The sequence below is a fragment of the Canis lupus genome, chromosome 27 (assembly GCF_011100685.1).
Source record: "Canis lupus familiaris isolate Mischka breed German Shepherd chromosome 27, alternate assembly UU_Cfam_GSD_1.0, whole genome shotgun sequence".
NCBI lineage: Eukaryota > Metazoa > Chordata > Mammalia > Carnivora > Canidae > Canis > Canis lupus.
Window position 1 is genome coordinate 871,466 of NC_049248.1, and position 19,568 is coordinate 891,033.

Consider the following 19,568-nt stretch of genomic DNA (forward strand, 5'->3'; position numbering starts at 1 on the left):
CCCTGCATCACACCCTGGGCCGAAAGGCAGGTGCTCAACCGCTGAGCCACCCAGGCGTCCCCTCCAATATAACTAGTTCTGAGCCATTTTGTAGTGAAGACTGTGCTGAAATTGTTTTATTTTCCTTTCTTCCCTGGACTTTTGTGCTGATGTGAAAGCTAGAACTTTTATTTTTTATTTTATTTTTTTTAAAGATTTTATTTATTTATTCGAGAGAGAGAGAAAGGCAGAGAGAGAGAGAGAGAGAGGAGAGGGAGGGAGGGAGGGAGGGAGGGAGGGAGGGAGAGGGGCAGAGACAGGCAGAGGGAGAAGCAGGCTCCATGCAGGGAGCCTGAGTGGAACTCAATCCCAGGTCTCCCAGGATTACATCCTGGGCTGAAGGTGGCGCTAAACCGCTGAGCCACCGAGGCTGCCCAAAAGCTAGAACTTTTAAAAATTGTTATTGAAAAGGTATTAACTGTTGCCTGCATAGAGAACATGTATAAGTTGCAGAGACAGAAAAATAAATCTGGTATCAACAAAGGGAGAATTCGCAATACCCTAACAGTAAAGATAACATTAATTATCCCATTTTAGATAAACCTTAATCAGGAATGTGAAACTTTTCTTCACACAGCTTTTTAGAAGGAAGTAGATCTAAGAATCTGTTGTATTGGTAAATTTTCAAAAGTTTTACACCGTGGAAATTACAGAAGTAGTCTTAAAAAGGAGAGAAGAGACAGATACAGACTGACAAGTAACAAGTCATTTCTAAGTCTTCACTAAACACTCAATCTGGTCCTGGAAACCAAGTTAAGGTTCTCATTGGATTTAGGATTTGGAAGTGGTCTTGCCTTGATAGTAGACCTTCCCAAAGTCACTTGACCTTTTGAATTCTTTCAGGCTGAGTTTATTATTTTTTAAGATTTTATTTATTTCTTCATGAGAGACATAGGGAGAGAGGCAGAGGCAGAGACATAGGCAGAAGGGGAAGCAGGCTCCCTGGGGAGCTGGATGTGGGACTTGATCCCAGGACCCCAGGATCATGCCCTTAGCCAAAGGCAGATGCTCAACCACTGAATGACCCAGGCGCCCCAAGCCTGAGTTTATTTATTTATTTATTTTTCCCATCTCCAAGCCTGAGTTTAAAAGAGTTGGTTACTATAAAGTTAAAATCTGAAATAAGAAAGGAGATGAAAATTAAAAAAAAAAAACAACAATCCTCAAACATTCAAATATAAGAAGCAAAAGCCATTATCATACAGCAGACACTATAAAACTAAAGAAAGTTCCTAAAATCTTTATCCTATAACCAGAGCAGGCAGTTTAGATATGCTAGATATTGTTTCTGAAATGGGGAGGCTATATATACATATATTAAGGAAAATTCTTCTGAAGAATGTGTCTCTAGCTATTGACTCCTAACTGCTAGGTAAGCACCTTCTCTATTACACAAGCACCCTTCACCCACAAGTCCTTCATTATTCCAACTTTTTGGTGACAACTTTACCCAGCTCAGAAGTTATGATGGAGCTACATAACAAGCCAAAGCCAACCAAAACAAACTGCCTTTGCCCCTTTCTATTGTACAATGACGAAGCAGATACCCTCAACAATTTATAGAATGGGAGGGGAGGAGGTAGAGAGGACTAAGCCTGGTCAAAGGAATTATTTCATCCCAATAAAACTGTAGTCCTTTCTATATATATGTCAGATTTAACAAAGAGAGAAAACACAGGTATATGGGCCAGAAGTTATTTACATATACATAGTAATATATGTCAATTCTGCCCCTCATTCCAAAGGAAAGCAGGTGAGAACATGTGAAATATTCTTCCTTCAACCAGTACAAGGAGATATTAAATGGAGTCAGCATTTTAATAAGGACTAAAGAAATTCAAGCTAATGACTTATGAATGGAAGTATTAAGTAACCAGAGTCATCTGTAAATAAACATGGGAGATGTTTCATATTCAAAGTCAATGGAAGGGAGGAAAAGGAATAAAATAGATAATTAAATCTTAAGAACATTATATAATTATTTTTGCAAGAAATATGACAATTTATTATTCTTAATATGTAAATACGTCTTACAAATCAATTAACAACAGGGGCACCCGAGTGGCTCAGTCAGTTAAGTATCCAACTAGATTTCACCTTAGGTCATGATCTCAGAGTTGTGAGATTGAGTCCCGCATTGGGCTCCAAGCTGGGTGTGGATCCTGCTTGGGATTCTCCCTTTCCCTCTGTCCACCCCCCACAACTGCCACTTTGTCTCAAAAAAAGCCCAACACAGATTAACAATAGCCTCCCCCAAAATAGATTTAACATGATTACAAAATTCAAAGATAAAAATCACATCAATGATCAAACAGAAAAGTAAATTAGCCTTTTCATTTACAAAATAGTGAAAGATACAAGTGATACATTCATAAAGATATGGTAAAGCGAGCTATCAATCTGTTGTGGCACAGGTCTTCTGGAGGACAATTTGTATATATATTAAGAACCGTCAACAGAGTAATTACCTTTCTACGACTTTATTGTAAAAGTAAGATAGGCAAGCAAAGATTATTTCTCTAAGTTTGAGTCAACATTATTTAAAATGGTGAAAACTTGTAAGTATGCTAAATGTTTAATAATAGGTGAAATTACAGTCATCACTGTAAAATCAACAGAAGTAGTTCTTTTTCTTTTTTTTTTTTTTTTTTTTTTTTTTTTTTTTTTTTTTTTTTTTTTTTTTTTTAATTTTTATTTATTTATGATAATCACAGAGAGAGAGAGAGAGGCAGAGTCACAGGCAGAGGGAGAAGCAGGCTCCATGCACCGGGAGCCTGACGTGGGATTCGATCCCGGGTCTCCAGGATCGCGCCCTGGGCTAAAGGCAGGCGCCAAACCGCTGCGCCACCCAGGGATCCCAGTAGTTCTTTTTCTAAAAAAAGATTTACCTATTTTTAGAAAGGGAGAGGGAGAGAGTGTGTGAGTGTGTGCATGAGTGGGAGGAGTAGATAGAGAGGGAGAGAGAATCTCAAATAGACTCCGCACTGAGTCTGCTCAACTCCCAGTCCAGCTGGAGTATGAGATCATAACCCAAGCCAAAATCAAGAGTTGCATGCTCAAACCACTGAGCCAAGGTGACCCAATAGAAGTTCTAGTTCTGAGGAATTTTTAACGAAATATGAATATGTTCACAAGGTTAAATGAAAAAACACAAGTGACAAAATAATATTCAGTGAGCTACTGTTTTGTAAGAAGTGCATAGAGAAAGGGCCTGAAGCAAACAGGTAAAAGTGCAGGAGTGAGGATTTGGGAATTGTGAGATTACTATGCCTTCCACAGTATTTTAATATAGTCCTCCAAGTTTTCTACAAGAACATGTAAATTCTTTTGGACTTGTAGAACAACTCCTTCCCAGGTAAACTGGGGAAATGAACTAGTATGACCTATTCTAAAATGAGCTGGTATTTAACTCTTTCCTCCCTCTGCTATGTGTTCCCTGTTAAAAGTCTAAGGATTACATTATAGATGTAAAAAACTGTTAAATCAGGGCCCCATATCATTTAAAAATAAGTAAAACTCTCATATAGCTTTTTGCTAAAACTCCAAGTGAAATTCATATAAAATTAACATTTTGAAGTGTATTAACTCAGTGGCATTTAGTACATCCACAATGTTGTGGATGCACCACCTACACTAGGTTGCAAAACATTTTTAGCACCCCACAAGAAAACATTGAACCCATTAACCAGCCAGTCCTTATTCCCTACTCCTCTACCTCTTGGCAATCACCAACCTGCTCTTTGTGGATTTACTTGCTCTGGATATTTCACAGAAATGGAGTCAAACACTATGTAGCCATTTAAGTTGCTTTTTTCCCCAATATGTTAATTTTTATGCTAAGCACGTAAGATAGGATGATTAACTTAAATTTGTAGCATCTTAAAAAAACTTAACAATAGCAAAAAACTAATCTGATTCAAAAAATGGGCAGAGGACCTGAATAGACATTTTTCCAAAGACACACAGATGGCCAACAGGTACATGAAATGGTGCTCAACATTTCTAATCGTCAAGGAAATGGAAATCAAAACCACAGTGAGATGATATTGCTTCACACCTGCTAGACTGGCTATCATTAAAAAGACAAGAAATAACAAGTGCTGGCAAGGATGTGGACAAAAGGAAAGCTTCATGCACTGTTGGTGGGAATGTAAATTGATGCGTGGTTCTCTTTCATCATGTGTTATAATTTCAGTGGTTCTTATCTGATGTGAATTCTCAACAATTATTATTTTATATAAATTGCATCATACACATCTGAAAAAAATCCATATTTTTGGATCCACTGCACATCAGTGGTTCTTATCTGATGTGAATTCTCAACAATTATTATTTTATATAAATTGCATCATACACATCTGGTAAAAAATCCATATTTTTGGATCCATTGCACACCAAGAATCTGCTTTAAAAGTTACTGTTCTCATTTTCAGAAGTACCTTACTCAAGTCAGTGTTAACGGAAGTACTACTAAAAGATAGGATACATTGCCTGGAGACACTCTTGGTAGGGGTTTTAAACTTTAATAGTTTAAAGAACAAATACAACCAAATGAACAAAAAACAAAAACTGAACAGTTAAAAAATTTTTACACTGTTTGACATTGCAATTCTTTTTTCCTTTAAAAGGAGTCAGTTGTAAACTGAGTGGTATTTAAATCCTTTATAGGTATGAAAGAGGCCTGCTAGAATCAAGGAGGGATTTTAAAGAGAAGCTAATTAGAAACACTACTTTGAAATCCTCTAAAGTATTATAAATAGAATCTGGTTGAAGCTGTGCTCAAGACTTTCCTTCCGTGCTCCATTCTCACCCAGGGCAGGTTACCAGACACCCTGGCACCCTTGCCAACTTTAGTAGCACACTTGAGACTATACCACCACAAAGAGCTCCTTAGCAACAGCAATGTCCAAAGTCTCCTGACAAAAATAACCAATGCAGTCCTAATTCCAAAGTTCAGAAAGACTACCTCCCTTCGCTAATATTTTCCCCAGGAGTCACAATTAAAAGACTTTTTGAGGCAAAAAGATCAGACTCCTGGGTGACCAATATAGATAGATACACTGCCTATAAAGTCTTTAATGGCCTAAAGATTTTCTGCTGCTTAAATAGAAGCAGAAAACTCATGGCACATCCAAGTTTTCTCCAGGATAATTGGGTATCATAGCAGAAATCCAGGTTCTCTGCAATACCACACTTAGTTCTATTGAAAAATAAAAACAGCAGAAAAAAAGAGAAACCCTGCTAAGACTAACTAAAAACTTTCAGTGTCTGAGCTAAGCTTTGCTTAGAGCCACAAAAGAACCTTTTGCTCTGTATTCAAATTACTACGTAGCCTGAAATGTACACTATGGCATTTAGGACTCAGCCCAGCACAACTAACAGAAAATAGCAAAGAGAACTTTCAAGGAGGTGTTAACTCTCAAGGAATTGAACAAAGTGGAGAGGACAAAACAAAAAGAACTAGAAAACCATCTGAGAACTATGGCTGGAGACCAATTACCAAAGGCCATTCCAAATCTAAAGACTGCAAAGGAAACGAGACTGGGGAGATTGCAACAAGTCATGGCAGAACGGTCAATCCAAAGGCAATTAAGTGTTGGGCAATATATCTATGGCCAAGAACACATCTATGAGCTAAAAAAGAGAAATAAAGGATAAATGCAAATGTATTTAAGTAGATACAAATTTATAAACTAATTTTTTCCTTTTGTAGGCCTGGGTTAATGACAAGCTCTCTCTAATATAAGACCGTGTTGTCACTCCAATTTAGGAGTCATGAAAACAATTTAGGAGCACTAACAAGGCTCCACACTTTCCAAGACTACTGAACTATGTAATCAATGAAACGTAATGCTAAATGAGGAGTTAAAAGGCTGAAAAGTACATAGAATAGGAGAGTGAGATTAGCAACAACAAAGAAAAACCTCTAGGAAAAGTAAGAGTGAGGAAACGGAGGTCTTGGGGGACGTCCTGGAGGACCCAGGGGAGTGAGCACGAGATGCCTTCTGGAAGCTTCACCCAAAGGGAAGTGGGAGCCGGAGAATTCACTAGCGAGACACTTCCACTGTGACCGCCTTGCCTCCCCCTTCATCCTGGCTCCTTCCTTCAGTTCCCTCTCCTCTCTGACATTCAGCATCCAATATATATATCATCACCTGCAATTTAGTTCCTTTGGCCTCATTCCATTACCACTTTGCCAATTTTTAAATCTCAGTAAATGGATCAATTTTGCCCCTTCCTACAAGTGTGATGCTAATAAAGTCATTTATGCTAAAGGAGGTTACAAAATGAAAATACCCAAACACAGTTGGCTCCTGGATGCTGGAAAACCCTTTTATTTAATATATTAGTGTTGACCCAAATATTGTGCCTTCATTAGATCTCCACTCCCACCTGAGGCCTTACCCACCTTCAAAGGATAGGGGAACATCCAACGTGAACTCCTAATATTTTCTTGCCCCACCAAAAGTTTGTGTCTTTAACTTGGGAGAAATGGGAGCAACTCTACTCCCTGGCAAGACTCTGCATTGGAGGCACTTCATCTTACACCAGACTTACTTCATTCATGGACATCTTTCATGTCCATGCTATATCTCCAATTTTTTTTGGTAAATATTTTATTTATTTATTCATGAGACACACACACAGAGAGGCAGAGGGAGAGAGGGAGAACCAGGCTCCCTGCAAGGAGCCCGATGTGGGACTCGTTTCCCGACCCCAGGATCACGCCCTGAGCCAAAGGCAGATGTTCAACCATTGAGCCACCCAGGCACCCCTACATCTCCCATTTTTATTTATTTATTTTTTTCATCTCCCATTTTTAAAAAAGGAACCTGCCATGAGCTCTCTCTCCTCAATCCTGCTTCCCCTTTATTTTTTCATGATTTGTTTTCTTTCACCGTCTTATTTCTCAAAACCACAATAGGATAATCCATGAGAACTTTAATTCACTACTCATCCTCTTGCAACCTGACCCTCATGCCAACCATTCTCTAATGACCTTTCCTGCCACATGTCCACCTCCATCATCTCCTCCATTTCAGACCTGCAGTTACAATAGTAGGGATTCTACTGCTTTTTCCTGCTGGAAGTACACTGCTCACTGACTTCTTACTTTCCAGTTTTTCCTTAAAAAGTCATTTATCATGGTGTAACCAGAGAGGTACCTTGTTCAACCAAAGATCTAATGACACAACTCACTTATTACTGGCCTGCCTACTAAAGATGTAAGCCAGATAGGGGACTCCAAAATCTGATCGTTTCAGCATTTTCTTCCACTGCATATTACAACATATCTTATATGCCAGACACAAATTCAAATACACACTGTTCTTTGACCACATTATATATTATCCTGCCTCTATGCTTTATTTTTATTTTTTTAAAAAGACTTTATTTATTTATTCATGAGAGACACGCAGAGAGAGAGAGAGAGAGAGAGAGAGAGAGCGAGAGCGCAAGAGAGGTGCAGAGACACAGGCAGAGGGAGAAGCAGGCTCCATACTGGGAGTCCGATGTGGGACTTGATCCTGGAACCCCAGGATCACGCCCTGGGCACAAGGCAGGCGCTAAACTGCTGAGCCACCCAGGGATCCCCTATGCTTTATGTTACTCTTCCACCACCACTGTCCACCACCAAAATCACCAAAATCTTAGTTATCCTGCAAGGTTCAGGAGAAATGTAGCTCTGCTTGTCCCAACACTTCTTTCTTTGCCCACCACTCATTTCTACCATCTTAGCATTCATGAACTTCTACTACATATAGATCTATTATAGTACTTATCTTTCTCATCTACATTAAATTTGGGTATGTTTATCATCCCAGGACATTAACTATAAGATAGAAAAGAACACAATTTCATGTCATACTTTTTAATCCTTCCCTTTCGAAAAATGCACCTTACGTTTAAGAATGCTCCATAAAGGTCTGAGATTTAAAAATTGAGGCAAAGGTAAATTACCAAGTAGGAATAAAAGGAGTACCTGAAATAAAATGGAGCAATCCTTTTGACCACTGAAAACTCCTCTCTACTCTCACACACACTCACCTCTTGCTTGATGGATTTGATGGACAGGTGGTCAGACATCCACCTAGGTTGCAACTGTGCTTTTATGCGCTGTGGACGCTTTCCCTATGGTTAGAAGTGAGGAAAAGAAAGGAAAAAGACAGATTAGGGTGTTCTCAGCTACTGCTGCTGCTGCCAGGAGAAGAGTGGCCTTTAAGGCACACAGGTGATGAGAGCCAAAGGTATCCTTTGGACAGTCAGTAAAATTGACTCATCTCCACCAGGTAATAAGCCAGTTTCTTCTCTTAGAAAAATAAACCAAAACCCTTATAGACACCAAGGGTCTGTCAATCTTTATCACTGGCAGAAAACTCCCTTAACTATTTAGACATTAGAAAAAAGTTTTGTTTCAAATTATTAAGGGATAGCCCACCTTCTGCTGGAGGGAATGGCTCTGAAAGGGGGCATTTTGAGCAGCTGGAGGTAGAACTCCCTTTTACAAGACAGTTCAGTGGCAGTAGTGAGAAGTGAGAGTACCTGCCCAGGCTGAGAACCCAAGTAGCAAGACACAAGTAGGGAAAAGACTCAGTGACTAGAAATCAGAAAGCTTGTCTGAGAAGATGAGAGCCTTGAGAAAATTTAAGAGCTTGAAGGCAATCACTATAGGACGTTTCAAGGAAGGAGTTTTGAAAATGATCTAAGACCAGGCGATTATTTAAAGTCAGCGTAAGTTTCGGGCTTTTTGTGGAATAAGCCCCATAGCTCTACCACTGTAACCTATATGGAGGTGGTCAGCACAGGCTTTGTAGTGGAGTAATTCTGTGGCTTCAATACCAGTATCAGCATTATCCAAGGTTTGGTTTTGGCATCCCTTAATTCAAAGTCTTGAGACTTGAAGAATCAATGAGGTAAAGGCACAAAGGATAGGGGAAAAAAAAAAGAATGACAAAAGTGTGGTTTTAAAAACATAAATATACTGCAAAGCAATTGTGGTAGATTTAAAAAAGAAGCTTTGAAAGCAGTTGTGTTAGAATGACTAGGCCCCAGGACAAACGTAATCCAATCATCAAAGTGTGTCATGACTCTTTTCATCCACAATAGCTACCACAGCAGTTTCCTCAAATATGCCGATGAGCAGCTCCTTTATGAGCTTCAACCCAAGAGGACGAGCTCTTCACTTTAAATAAATGTGGAAATTTACCATGGAACTCACTCTCCAAGGAACTGTGCCAGTTTCCCATACTAGCAGCAATAGAGGCCAATACGAACTTGACCCCACCACACTCTGCCAACCAGATACAAGTTACTAATGGGGAATGCTGTAGTCTTGATACAGAAGATGAATTTGTTTTCCTCCAACTTTATCCTCTTGTGTGAATTATTACTCTTTGTCAAGTTATTTGTTAAAGACCTAACGTTTGTAAGCCGTCTGAAAATTACTGCCTGTAACATCAGCAACAAATACTTTTACTAGCTTATATCCTCCTTCAAACCTCCCATAAAAGCTTAACTTGCATACAGTAAAAGCAGGCTTTCGGATTCTTTTATTATTTCATTGTTTAGGGGACTGTCACTATCTCCCAAGATTTATCTATTTGGACTCTCTTTGCACTTGCATTTCTTTTGGTGAGAAATGAGAATTTCATTTTCTGCTGAGGTTTCTAATCAATTATCTACAGTCATCATGGAAAGAATCAAGGGTCTATGGGTAGCTAAGTACTGTACCAGGTACACTGACATGGTTTCTTTCGTTTATTTCCCATAAAAACTTCCGTGAAGTTAGAGCTTTCATTATACTAATAAAAATTTCATTTTAATTCAGAGGGGCGCTTGGGTGTCTCAGTTAGATGAGCATCCAACTCTTGGTTCAGGCTCGGGTCATGATCTCAGGGTCGTGAGACAGCCCCAAGTTGGGCTCTCTGTTCAATGTGCCTGTCCTTCTCCTTCTCCCTCTGCTCCTCCCCCGACACACACTCTCTAAAGTTAATATTTTTTTTAAAAAGATTTTATTTATTTATTCATGAGAGACACAGAGAGAGAGAGAGAGAGAGAGAGAGAGAGAGAGAGGGAGAAGCAGGCTCCATGCAGGGAGTCTGATGTGGGACTCAATCCCAGGACTCCAGGTCATGCCCTGAGTCAAAAAAAAATCTTAGGTTGAATACTGTAGTAAAAAAGCGAAGATTATAGATAGTAGCATCTGGCTGAGTCAGTTGGTAGAATATGTGACTCTTGATCTTGGGGTCATGAGTTTGAGCCCCATGTTGGGTGTAGATATTACTTAAAAAAAAAAAAAATAAAAAAAAAGGCAGGGCACCTAAGTGACTCAGTCAGTTAAGTGCCCAACTCTTGATCTCAGCTCAGGTCATGATCTCAGGGTCCTAAAATGGAGTTCTACAGCAGGCTCCATGCTCAGTGGAGAGTCTGCTTAGGATTCTCTCTCCCTCTCCCACTGCCCCCTCCCAACTCACACTCTCTCTCTCTCTAAAATATATAAATCATTGTTTTTAAAGGGGGCAGAAATTATTTAAAAAATGTTTAAGCAGATTAGGTATGTGTTGTACAGGTGATTTAATGTACAATCATTAGTTTTATGAATAAAGTCATACACAAGGTCATGTATATAAAGTTATAAAAACCATCTCTACAGGGACGCCGGGGTGGCTCACCAGTTTAGTTTCTGCCTTTAGCCCAGGGCGTGATCCTGGTGTTCCAGGATGGGAGTCCCACATCGGGCTCCCTGCATGGAGCCTGCTTCTCCCTCTGCCTGTGTCTCTGTCTCTCTCTCTGTGTCTCTCATGAATAGAGAAAATAAAATCTTAAAAAACAAATAACCATCTCTATAAAAGTTGCTTTAAAGAAAATCAGATTATGTGCTTTGATTCCTGGGAAAACTGGCATGATGGGTTGCAGATCACAAAAACAGAAGTATAATTATAGTATACGGAATTAAGTATGCTTTGGGGATCCCTGGGTGGCTCAGCAGTTTAGCACCTGTCTTTGGCCCAGTGTGTGATCCTGGAGTCCCGGGACTGAGTCCCACAACGGGCTCCCTGCATGGAGCCTGCTTCTTCCTCTGCCTCTCTGTCTCTCTCATGAATAAATAAAATCTTAAAAAAAAAAAAAAAAAAGTATGCTAGTGGGGAAATGCAGATATTTTTGCTCATCCATGAAAATGTAATTCTTGAAGCACTATTTGTAAGATCCTATTAGAGAATGATGGCTTTCTACAATTATCCTTTCAAAGCATCAACCTACTTAAAAGTTATAAATAGCACTAGATACACAACAAATTAATACAACTTGTTTTATTTTTCCCTGAAGGTACTGCAATTAATTTATACTTTCTCTTCAGATTTCATTGGGAGGTGGTCAAATTTTCCTGTCTTCTACTAACATGTACAACAATCAAAAGTATTAAAATTACTGAAATGAAATAACCAAAGTAAATGATCAGTGAGCATCCACTATAGAAAAGTCATTACATTAGGTGTTGTGGGTTTCAAAAGGTAAGACTGGCGTGTAATCCAGCCCAGGTGGCTCAGCGCTTTAGCGCCGCCTTCAGCCCAGGGCATGATCCTGGGGACCCAGGATAGAGTCCCACATCGGGCTCCCTGCATGGAGCCTGCTTCTCCCTCTGCCTGTGTCTCTGCCTCTCTCTTTCATGAATAAGTAAATAAAATCTTAAAAAAAAAAAAAAAAAAAAAAAAAAGACTGGTGCCTAATCCAAAAAAGATTAAACAACTCAGAGTGGAATTAAGTAATGAGAAAACATGTTAGGGAAGAAAATCCTAAAATTGGGAGATGTAGGGGACAGCTTATGGAGAGTAGCATTCAAATGAGTAGGGAAGTAGAAGGGGAAAGATGCATGTGTGAGGGTGCTTAGGTGTGAAAATACAGAATGTGGGTTTATGAAACTATCAGGTGCTAAAGTTGGAGAAAGCAGCATTCATACACTGCTCACATGTGAAGCTGGGCGGAGCCAGCACTGGAGCTACAAAGACAAACACTCTCAGAGCTTGCTGCTTCATGGGAGAGAGGGTCTCCCACCACCAAAGCAGCATTTATATAGAAGTATGCACATGCTGATAGGACATATACCTGGGGGCTCATGGAACCTTTCCTGAGGAATGTTATGGGAGAAGAAAGCTGGTTGCAGACTGTGAAAAGCCATTCTAAATACTGGGGAGTGGGAGGCACTGAGGACTTTGTGGGTAAGGAGAATATCCACAGTTAAGAAGAATAGGTGGTGTGAAGTCCCACTTTAACACTCCAGGTTAAAATGAGGGATTATACCACTTCCAAGAGACAGGGGAAATACACTCAAAAACTAATGAATCATCATGCAGCTTTATAGCTAATACAGAGGGGAAGAATCACCTATTTGCATACCTTCTGGGCAATCATGTTGCAGATCTCAGGCAGGAAGTCTTCACTGAGGAGCTTATAGAGCTGCCGTTCTCGAAGGGAGGTCCTCTCCCGAAAACTCTCAGTAACCTGTCTCCATTCTTCTTCTGTTTGGCACAGGAGCCACCAAGTGCCTTGACCTGGCCCTTGGGACCCATAGAATGAAAAGGATGCATTCATTAGATAGATCCCACTAGGATCTTTTTTCTTATTAATTCTCAATTTCATTTATATCCTGGGTCATGATGAAAACCAGGGAATCAAAAAAAAGAAAAAAGGATTTTAAAGTTCATAATGTATAATTTTGATTTTCCTGTTACTAACACCATTTACCCCTAAAAGTTAAGAAACTCTAATGGGAATACACTATATAACTATTGTGACTTTTATAATTACAGATTTTAATAACCTAGAAATGCTTAAATATACTTACTTTTTATTAAAATGGTTTTGATTTGAGCTTCTGCAGAGTCTTCCTTGACTCATTTATGTTCATTTACTGTAAACAGATACTACCACCCCTCCCAGTTTTATGCAATTTGGATCACAGAACTGAAATATAGGTTAGGAAACCAACAGATTTCCTTATACAGCATTTTACATTAAAAAAGACAGCTCTTTGAGAACTCGCTCATTCATTCAAATGTTTGGTGTCCATTCCACTGTGCCAGGTTAGAGGGCACAAGTGAAGATCTCCAGTTATCCATGAGATGGAGAGATGGGCACAGGAGAATTGTGATGAAGAGAACTGAGGAAGGGCATGGAGACCAGTGAGGCTATACTGCATTCATCTTAACTGCTCTGCAGAACTCGGGAAAATGAGTTACCATCATAATATAAATCAATCATATTTACTTAGTCTTTTCTAAATTCCAACAAAAGTCATTACCATTTTTTGTCTGTGGCTCAGATGCCAAGGAGTTTTCTTCCTGCTTTTCACTGAAACACAGGGAAAGGAGACACCAATTAAAACAAAGACGTGTCTAAAATTGTTCTGTGCTCCCCTTACAAGTTAGACCCAATTAATGTAATATAAGGAGTGTGTACATCTGTAGAGGATAAAATTAAGGGGAAGAATAACTGAGTAATGGCACACCTTGATGTATGTGTGCTGGTATAGAGGGGAAAGACTGATATATATGAACCCTATGTAATGAGAACATCCTATATAACAGGAAAATACTAAGTTTTTTAAAACATTTTTTTTTTGGGAAATCAAACAGAGGAGTTAAGTGTTAACAATTAAATCCCTCCTCCTCGCTCCAAACTAGGGAATCTAATGTCCTCCTCCCTGATCAGGGCTATACTGAAGGTAAGGCATATTCAATTTCATCTTCTATAAGGCAGAGATTAAGAACACAGGCTCAAATGTCAGACTGCCCCTATTAAGGCTTGCTTCTTACCATGTGGCCTTGGAAAATTAATTAACTTTACTGTAAAATGAGCTAAAAATAATGCCTACAATACAGGTATGTTGAAGATTAAATTGTAAAGTACAAATGTGTTCAGCGCAATAGTGTGAAGTATCATTGTTCTTTGTAACCCTGAAACATGTAGGTCATTCTCTGTGGATATTTGTTTTCAATTACTGTTCCATAGAATGTCCTGTGAAAATGAAAATGTTCTGTAGTGTCACTGTCCAACATGGCAGCCATGAGCCACATGTGGCAAAGTACCCGAAATGTGGCATGACCGAGGAACCAAATTTTAATTTTTATTTAATTAAAAAATATTTATCTATTTTTAAAATTCTATTTACTTATTCTTGAGAGACACAGAGAAGCAGAGACACAGGTAGAGGAAGAAGCAGGATCCATGCAGGGAGCCCAATGTGGGACTCCATCCTAGCACTCTGGAATCATGCCCTGAGCCAAAGGCAGATGCCCAACCGCTGAGCCACCCAGGCATCCCTAATAAAAAATATTTAAATACTGTACTGGATACAGAGTTTTAAAGAATAAAATCACCAGTAGAGGGTAGTACAAGTCCACATACGCTTGTTAAAATGATTCCATATCCCATTGCTAAGGCATCCTAATTGTTAGTACTTAACAGGCAAATGGAGACCGTTATAAAACAGTTTTCTGAATCTATAAGAAACTGTAGATTGTCAACAAAATTCTGCAACAGGTGTCCTGTGTATTGAACATGATTATAGAGTGTTTCTCACAAAACTGATTTCTGGAAAGTTAAGTGGAACACTGATTCTTAGATTTAAAACAAACAAATCCTGATTGATTCATTTATAATCTGATGGCTAGAAATCAATACTTCTTAGTAGTTAATCAGCAACAACAAGAAATCTGGCCTGCTTTATACATTTAGATTATTTAGTAGTTCTACAAGTTAGAAGAAAAAATCAGTCTGTTCTTTTACTAGAAATTTTAAGAATATAATCTAACTTGATAAATCTAATGATAAATCTGATCCTTACAGAAAGTGTATTTACAGTTTGGGTCAGGTTTTCAAAATTCCTTTTTTTTTCTTTAAAGATAATTTAGTTATTCATGAGAGACACACACAGAGAGGCAGAGACATAGGCAGAGGGAGGAGAAGCAGGCTCCATGCAGATAGCCCAATGTGGGACTTGATCCTGGGACTCTGGGATCTTGCGCCAAGCCAAAGGCAGACGCTTAACCTCTGAGCCACACAGGTGTCCCAGGTTTTTAAAATTCTTATATTAAGATTAATGTGGCGGAATTTCCTAAAAGATCATTATGCATAAAATAAAATTTCCCAAATGTAACAGAAACTTTTTCCTTGCTAAAATTAAATATAAAATAAAGAGTATAAAAATGTTTAAAATCTTATCTGTTCCATATTGTAAGAAATTGTATTCTAAACATACTAATGCATATTTGCTACTAAAATCTCCTTATAGGGAAAGAATTAACTCCTAAACTTGTATGTAATCCTGGTAAAATGCTGAATATTAGTCAGTGGTTAATTAGAATAACTTGCTCTATATTCCTCTGAAAAAATGTGTGGTACAACCAATTTTAAAAGTTAATACATACTGAGCACTTCCAGTGGGTCATGCAGTTTTCAGTCTGTTACACTGCCATATTTATTATCTTGTTCAACCTAATCTTTATTTTTACTAGTATCCCTATTGTCCAATAAAAGAATAGGCTTAGAGAGGGTAGGTCATAGAGATAGGGCTTCACTGATTGCACATTAGCTCATTTCAGGAGGATTTGGACCCAGGTTTCCATAATCTAAGTCCCATATTCTTCAAATGGCATAAGGGAGAATCAGGGATGAAAGGAAAAGTGAAATTAAGGCCCCTTCTAATAAGCATGTGGGTTTATGACTGGCACAGACTAACACAGATATCTTACCTCACTATAATCTCCTCCTGAAGTTTCTTACGTTTTGGGGGTCTTCCTCTTCTTTTTCCTGTTTTCCCAGGAACAATGGAGACACTTTTTTGTCCTTCACTTTCCCTAAAAAATAGTATATTAAATCAAAATGTTCTGTAATAGAATTGATGTGTTACATATGCTTTTAAAACTATTAGCTACAGTTTTTCTAGTCATGAGTTCACCAAAAAAGGATTAAATGCAGTGGTCACTGGGAAAGAGCAGGATGACTCTCTATCTTCTCTCCTCTTTTATTAGAATGTGCAGTCAAACACTGACACTTTATAATATTAAAATCTGAGTATGAACTAACACTTCCCTAATAGTTAACAGTGCTCCCAGGAATAATGAAGTTTAAATAAAACAAGACAATAGTGTCATTCTGTGGTTCTTCCTCACCTAGGAAGCATCGAATAAGGGTCACATTTCAGGCATCCTTTAAGGCCTTCCTGGTCCTACACTGATGTAGCAGATCATTAATTCTAGTAGAAAAATGGAGTTCTCAACCCATTACAAAAGGACAACTGCCACTGGGAAGTGACTGTACTACTGGCGTCTTGCTGTAGAGAGTGGCCTGTGTTATGGCAGTGAAACTCCACAGGCACCTCAAATCAAGAACCTCATCACAAACAGCAGTATCTTTCACCACTAATAGCAGAAGCTGTGTTATGAATTCCTTTTAATTTTTGTATGCAGTAACTCCTTGCCAACTCTTGACAGGCACATTGTTACATCTAATCCTTCATAAGAAAAAAAATGTGTGCTGCAGAATTCTGATGTATTCATTTTTTAGAAAGATTTTTAATTTATTCATTAATGAGAGACAGAGAGAGAGAGAGAGAGAGAGAGGCAGAGACACAGGCAGAGGGAGAAGCAGGCTCCATGCAGGGAGCCCGATGTGGGACTGGATCCCGGGACTACAGGATCTCACGCCCTGGGCCGAAGGCAGGCACTAAACTGCTGAGCCATCCAGGGATCCCCAAGACGTATTCCTTTTTTTTCACATTTTATACAGTAGCTATCACAGTGCTGGCCTCAAAGATTATACCTGCTCAACGTGAGTTCTCCATTGGATTTTCCTTGAACCGGGTCCTCCTTATACATTCGTGTTCCATAGAAATACCAATAGAGTGCTCCGGAACTGTCTTCGCCCAATGGTTCCACACGGAGACTGTCTGCATCCAGACCCTTGGTAGAAGAATAGGGAAAAGAGGTTTAGGGAAATAAGAAACAAAACAGGGGACAACTAAAACGAGGATTCAAAATTTACAGTCAGCTATACCTCATATTCTAAAATGCCTAAGCATCTTATGTAAAAATCAGGGCATATGAAACACAGAAAGAATGGGAAGCAGTACCTTCTTTGAAGTAGGATATGGAAATATTTCTAACATTTCCTATTCCTATCACTGCCCACATTTCACCAACAAAACAACAAAAAGGAATTTTTGTAAACATATTATATATTTGGTTTGGACTTAAGTGTGCATCCACAAAAGAAAAGACAATCACAACAGAGTAGAATCCAATCTTGTAAAAGCTTTGTCCCACATGAGCCTCTATTGAAAGTCCATCGTAACCTACAGTAACCTCTTATTATAACTGAGATCCAGCAATACAGCTTGCAATTTACCCCAGGGTCTGACCTATTTTGGCCTTCACACTGCTATTCAAGAACTTGAGTTCAGATAAGACTATGCTTAAATTGCACAATGATTTTATACCATGTCCATGAGCAGGGCTGAACTGAGAAGTCATCAACACATTTAATCATTTCTGACTGAACAGGATTAGAAACTGACCTCCCTATGAGTGAAAAGCAATAATAGCCCATGCCCTCCCTCTGAGATAGACTTCTAAAACAGATAACAGTAGAATAAAGGGGGGGAAGATCTCTACATCTTCCTTCTCTAACATATGTTTTGTAACATGTGTGTATGTATGTATGTACATATGTATCTAGTAGGGATGAACCTCACTCACATATCATATAAAGTCTTTGTAGTTTTCAATAAATATTACCATCATGCTAAATCAAATTTCAGATCTTGGGAAATAAAATTCAGTGGCTAATTTAGTTGCCAATTTTGGCTGTTGACAGAATAAATAGGTGCCTCTGACTGTCCTTTGTCAGCTGGAACTCAGCCATGTAAGGGAAGACAAAACCAAATTAGGAATTAAACCAAAATAATGCACAGTCATCTATCTAAATGTATGGTTTGGATTCATTTGGCTACATTTTCATTGTCAATTAAGAGTCCCAAGACTAGTAACAAGAGCCAAACTCTGGCTTTTCCTAACATCTTCAAATTTTATATCCTGATTGCTGGCTTTTTGTACTCTAGGAAAAGGGCTTTCTAGTTAAGCACCTTGAGAAGATCAAACACATCATCTGCATCTAGCCGATAATCACAGAGGCGGTGCAGGATTTCCACACGAGTTCGAAGGGGCAGGTCTTGGAAACTGGCTTCTCTCAGAGGGTTGGGTTTCCCTTCTTCAAGCTCCCAGCGGTAGTTGATGATGTCCTCTAAGTAACTGTGGAATGTCTGAGGCCTACCAAATGGCCCCAAACACAAACATATATTAATATAAAATACAGAGGATGAGTGGGAAAGGTGGAGAGAACTGATGGTTTGACAGCTGACAAATCTTAAATAGAAAGCAGGAAATAAAAAAGCAGTAATAGAAAGGATCTGAAAGCTCCTTACTGAAGCCTCATGTTGTTATAATACCTACCTGGACCGTATGTTGTGAAATTCCAAAAGATAAATATGTTAAGAGGGTTTCCTCACAGAATAGGTTACTTTACCTTAAGCCACCAACAGCATGTTCTGATGAATAGATAAAAGTTTATGAATGGATAGCATTTCAAAATTAGGTCCACAATTGAGATAGCAAACAAAAAAACTCAATGTTTGCCTAGCCTAATTAGTTATATTTCAGGTTAAGAAGGAAAGGCTGAAAAAAGCTGTCTCGATTATAAGCAGCTACTCCAATACACACAACTATAATTTTATATCCCGTTACATAAACTCTAAGGCTTATTAAAAAATACTGTATTCTACATTTTGAAAAGTTTTCTATAGGAAACATTTGAGACAGTTTGATGTCAACTTAAATTTTTCTGATTAGTAGGACTAGCAATTCTACAACTTCATTTTGATTGGTACCCAAAAGTGCCTTGTATATAATATAATAAAGAGCTGTTTAGTTGTTAGATGGTTATTCTATCTTTCAACTATTAATGAATCTGGATACAATTTCACCTACTGTGTGATTTAATTTTTTTTCCCCCTCACTAAGCAAGGAACTCTAAAGAAGCTATATATTATATATGTCAATGTAATTTTAAAACGAGGCATGAACCATGTTGACTGACAATCTGTGGTAGTTATAGTTGTAGAAAAGTCAGAGGAAATATTCATGAAATAAAGTCAAAGGGGCTTAGGCAAATAAGAAATTAAACATTTTGCTTTTCAAAGAGAGAAAAAACGATTTCCTCACTATTGATACATCAACTGGGGAAAATGTGAACATGTGAGCTTATCAAAATGCAACATAATACCTCTGAATATCAAGGCTCTCACAAATGTGATCTAATTGCAGCATTCACATTCAAAGAATGAGCACTAGCATATGAATACCTGCCTGGAACCTTAGAGGGTTTGGACTAGCTGCTTCTCTCCATTGCCGGTGAAGCTGGTGCTGCCCCCTTCAGGAAGGAGAGCTGGGCAAAAAGTAGTTCAAACAGGTAGT

At 38.6% G+C, this 19,568-nt stretch overlaps 1 protein-coding gene across 7 annotated transcripts in view; it reads right to left on the reverse strand.

Moving 5' to 3' along the window:
- The window catches only part of CECR2 (CECR2 histone acetyl-lysine reader), a 173,864-nt gene that overhangs the window by 27,757 nt on the left and 126,539 nt on the right, over window positions 1-19,568 (reverse strand). For 6 of the 7 annotated variants that reach the window (XM_038576257.1, XM_038576259.1, XM_038576258.1 and 3 more), the window contains exons 3-8: window positions 18,182-18,365; window positions 16,861-17,000; window positions 15,792-15,896; window positions 13,340-13,389; window positions 12,436-12,596; window positions 8,089-8,172 (exon numbers count right to left, since the gene is read on the reverse strand). In XM_038576257.1, coding sequence (XP_038432185.1) covers window positions 8,089-8,172; window positions 12,436-12,596; window positions 13,340-13,389; window positions 15,792-15,896; window positions 16,861-17,000; window positions 18,182-18,365 — 724 coding nt within the window. The remainder of the gene's footprint in view (window positions 1-8,088; window positions 8,173-12,435; window positions 12,597-13,339; window positions 13,390-15,791; window positions 15,897-16,860; window positions 17,001-18,181; window positions 18,366-19,568) is intronic. The other variant, XM_038576255.1, reaches the window with a different exon arrangement.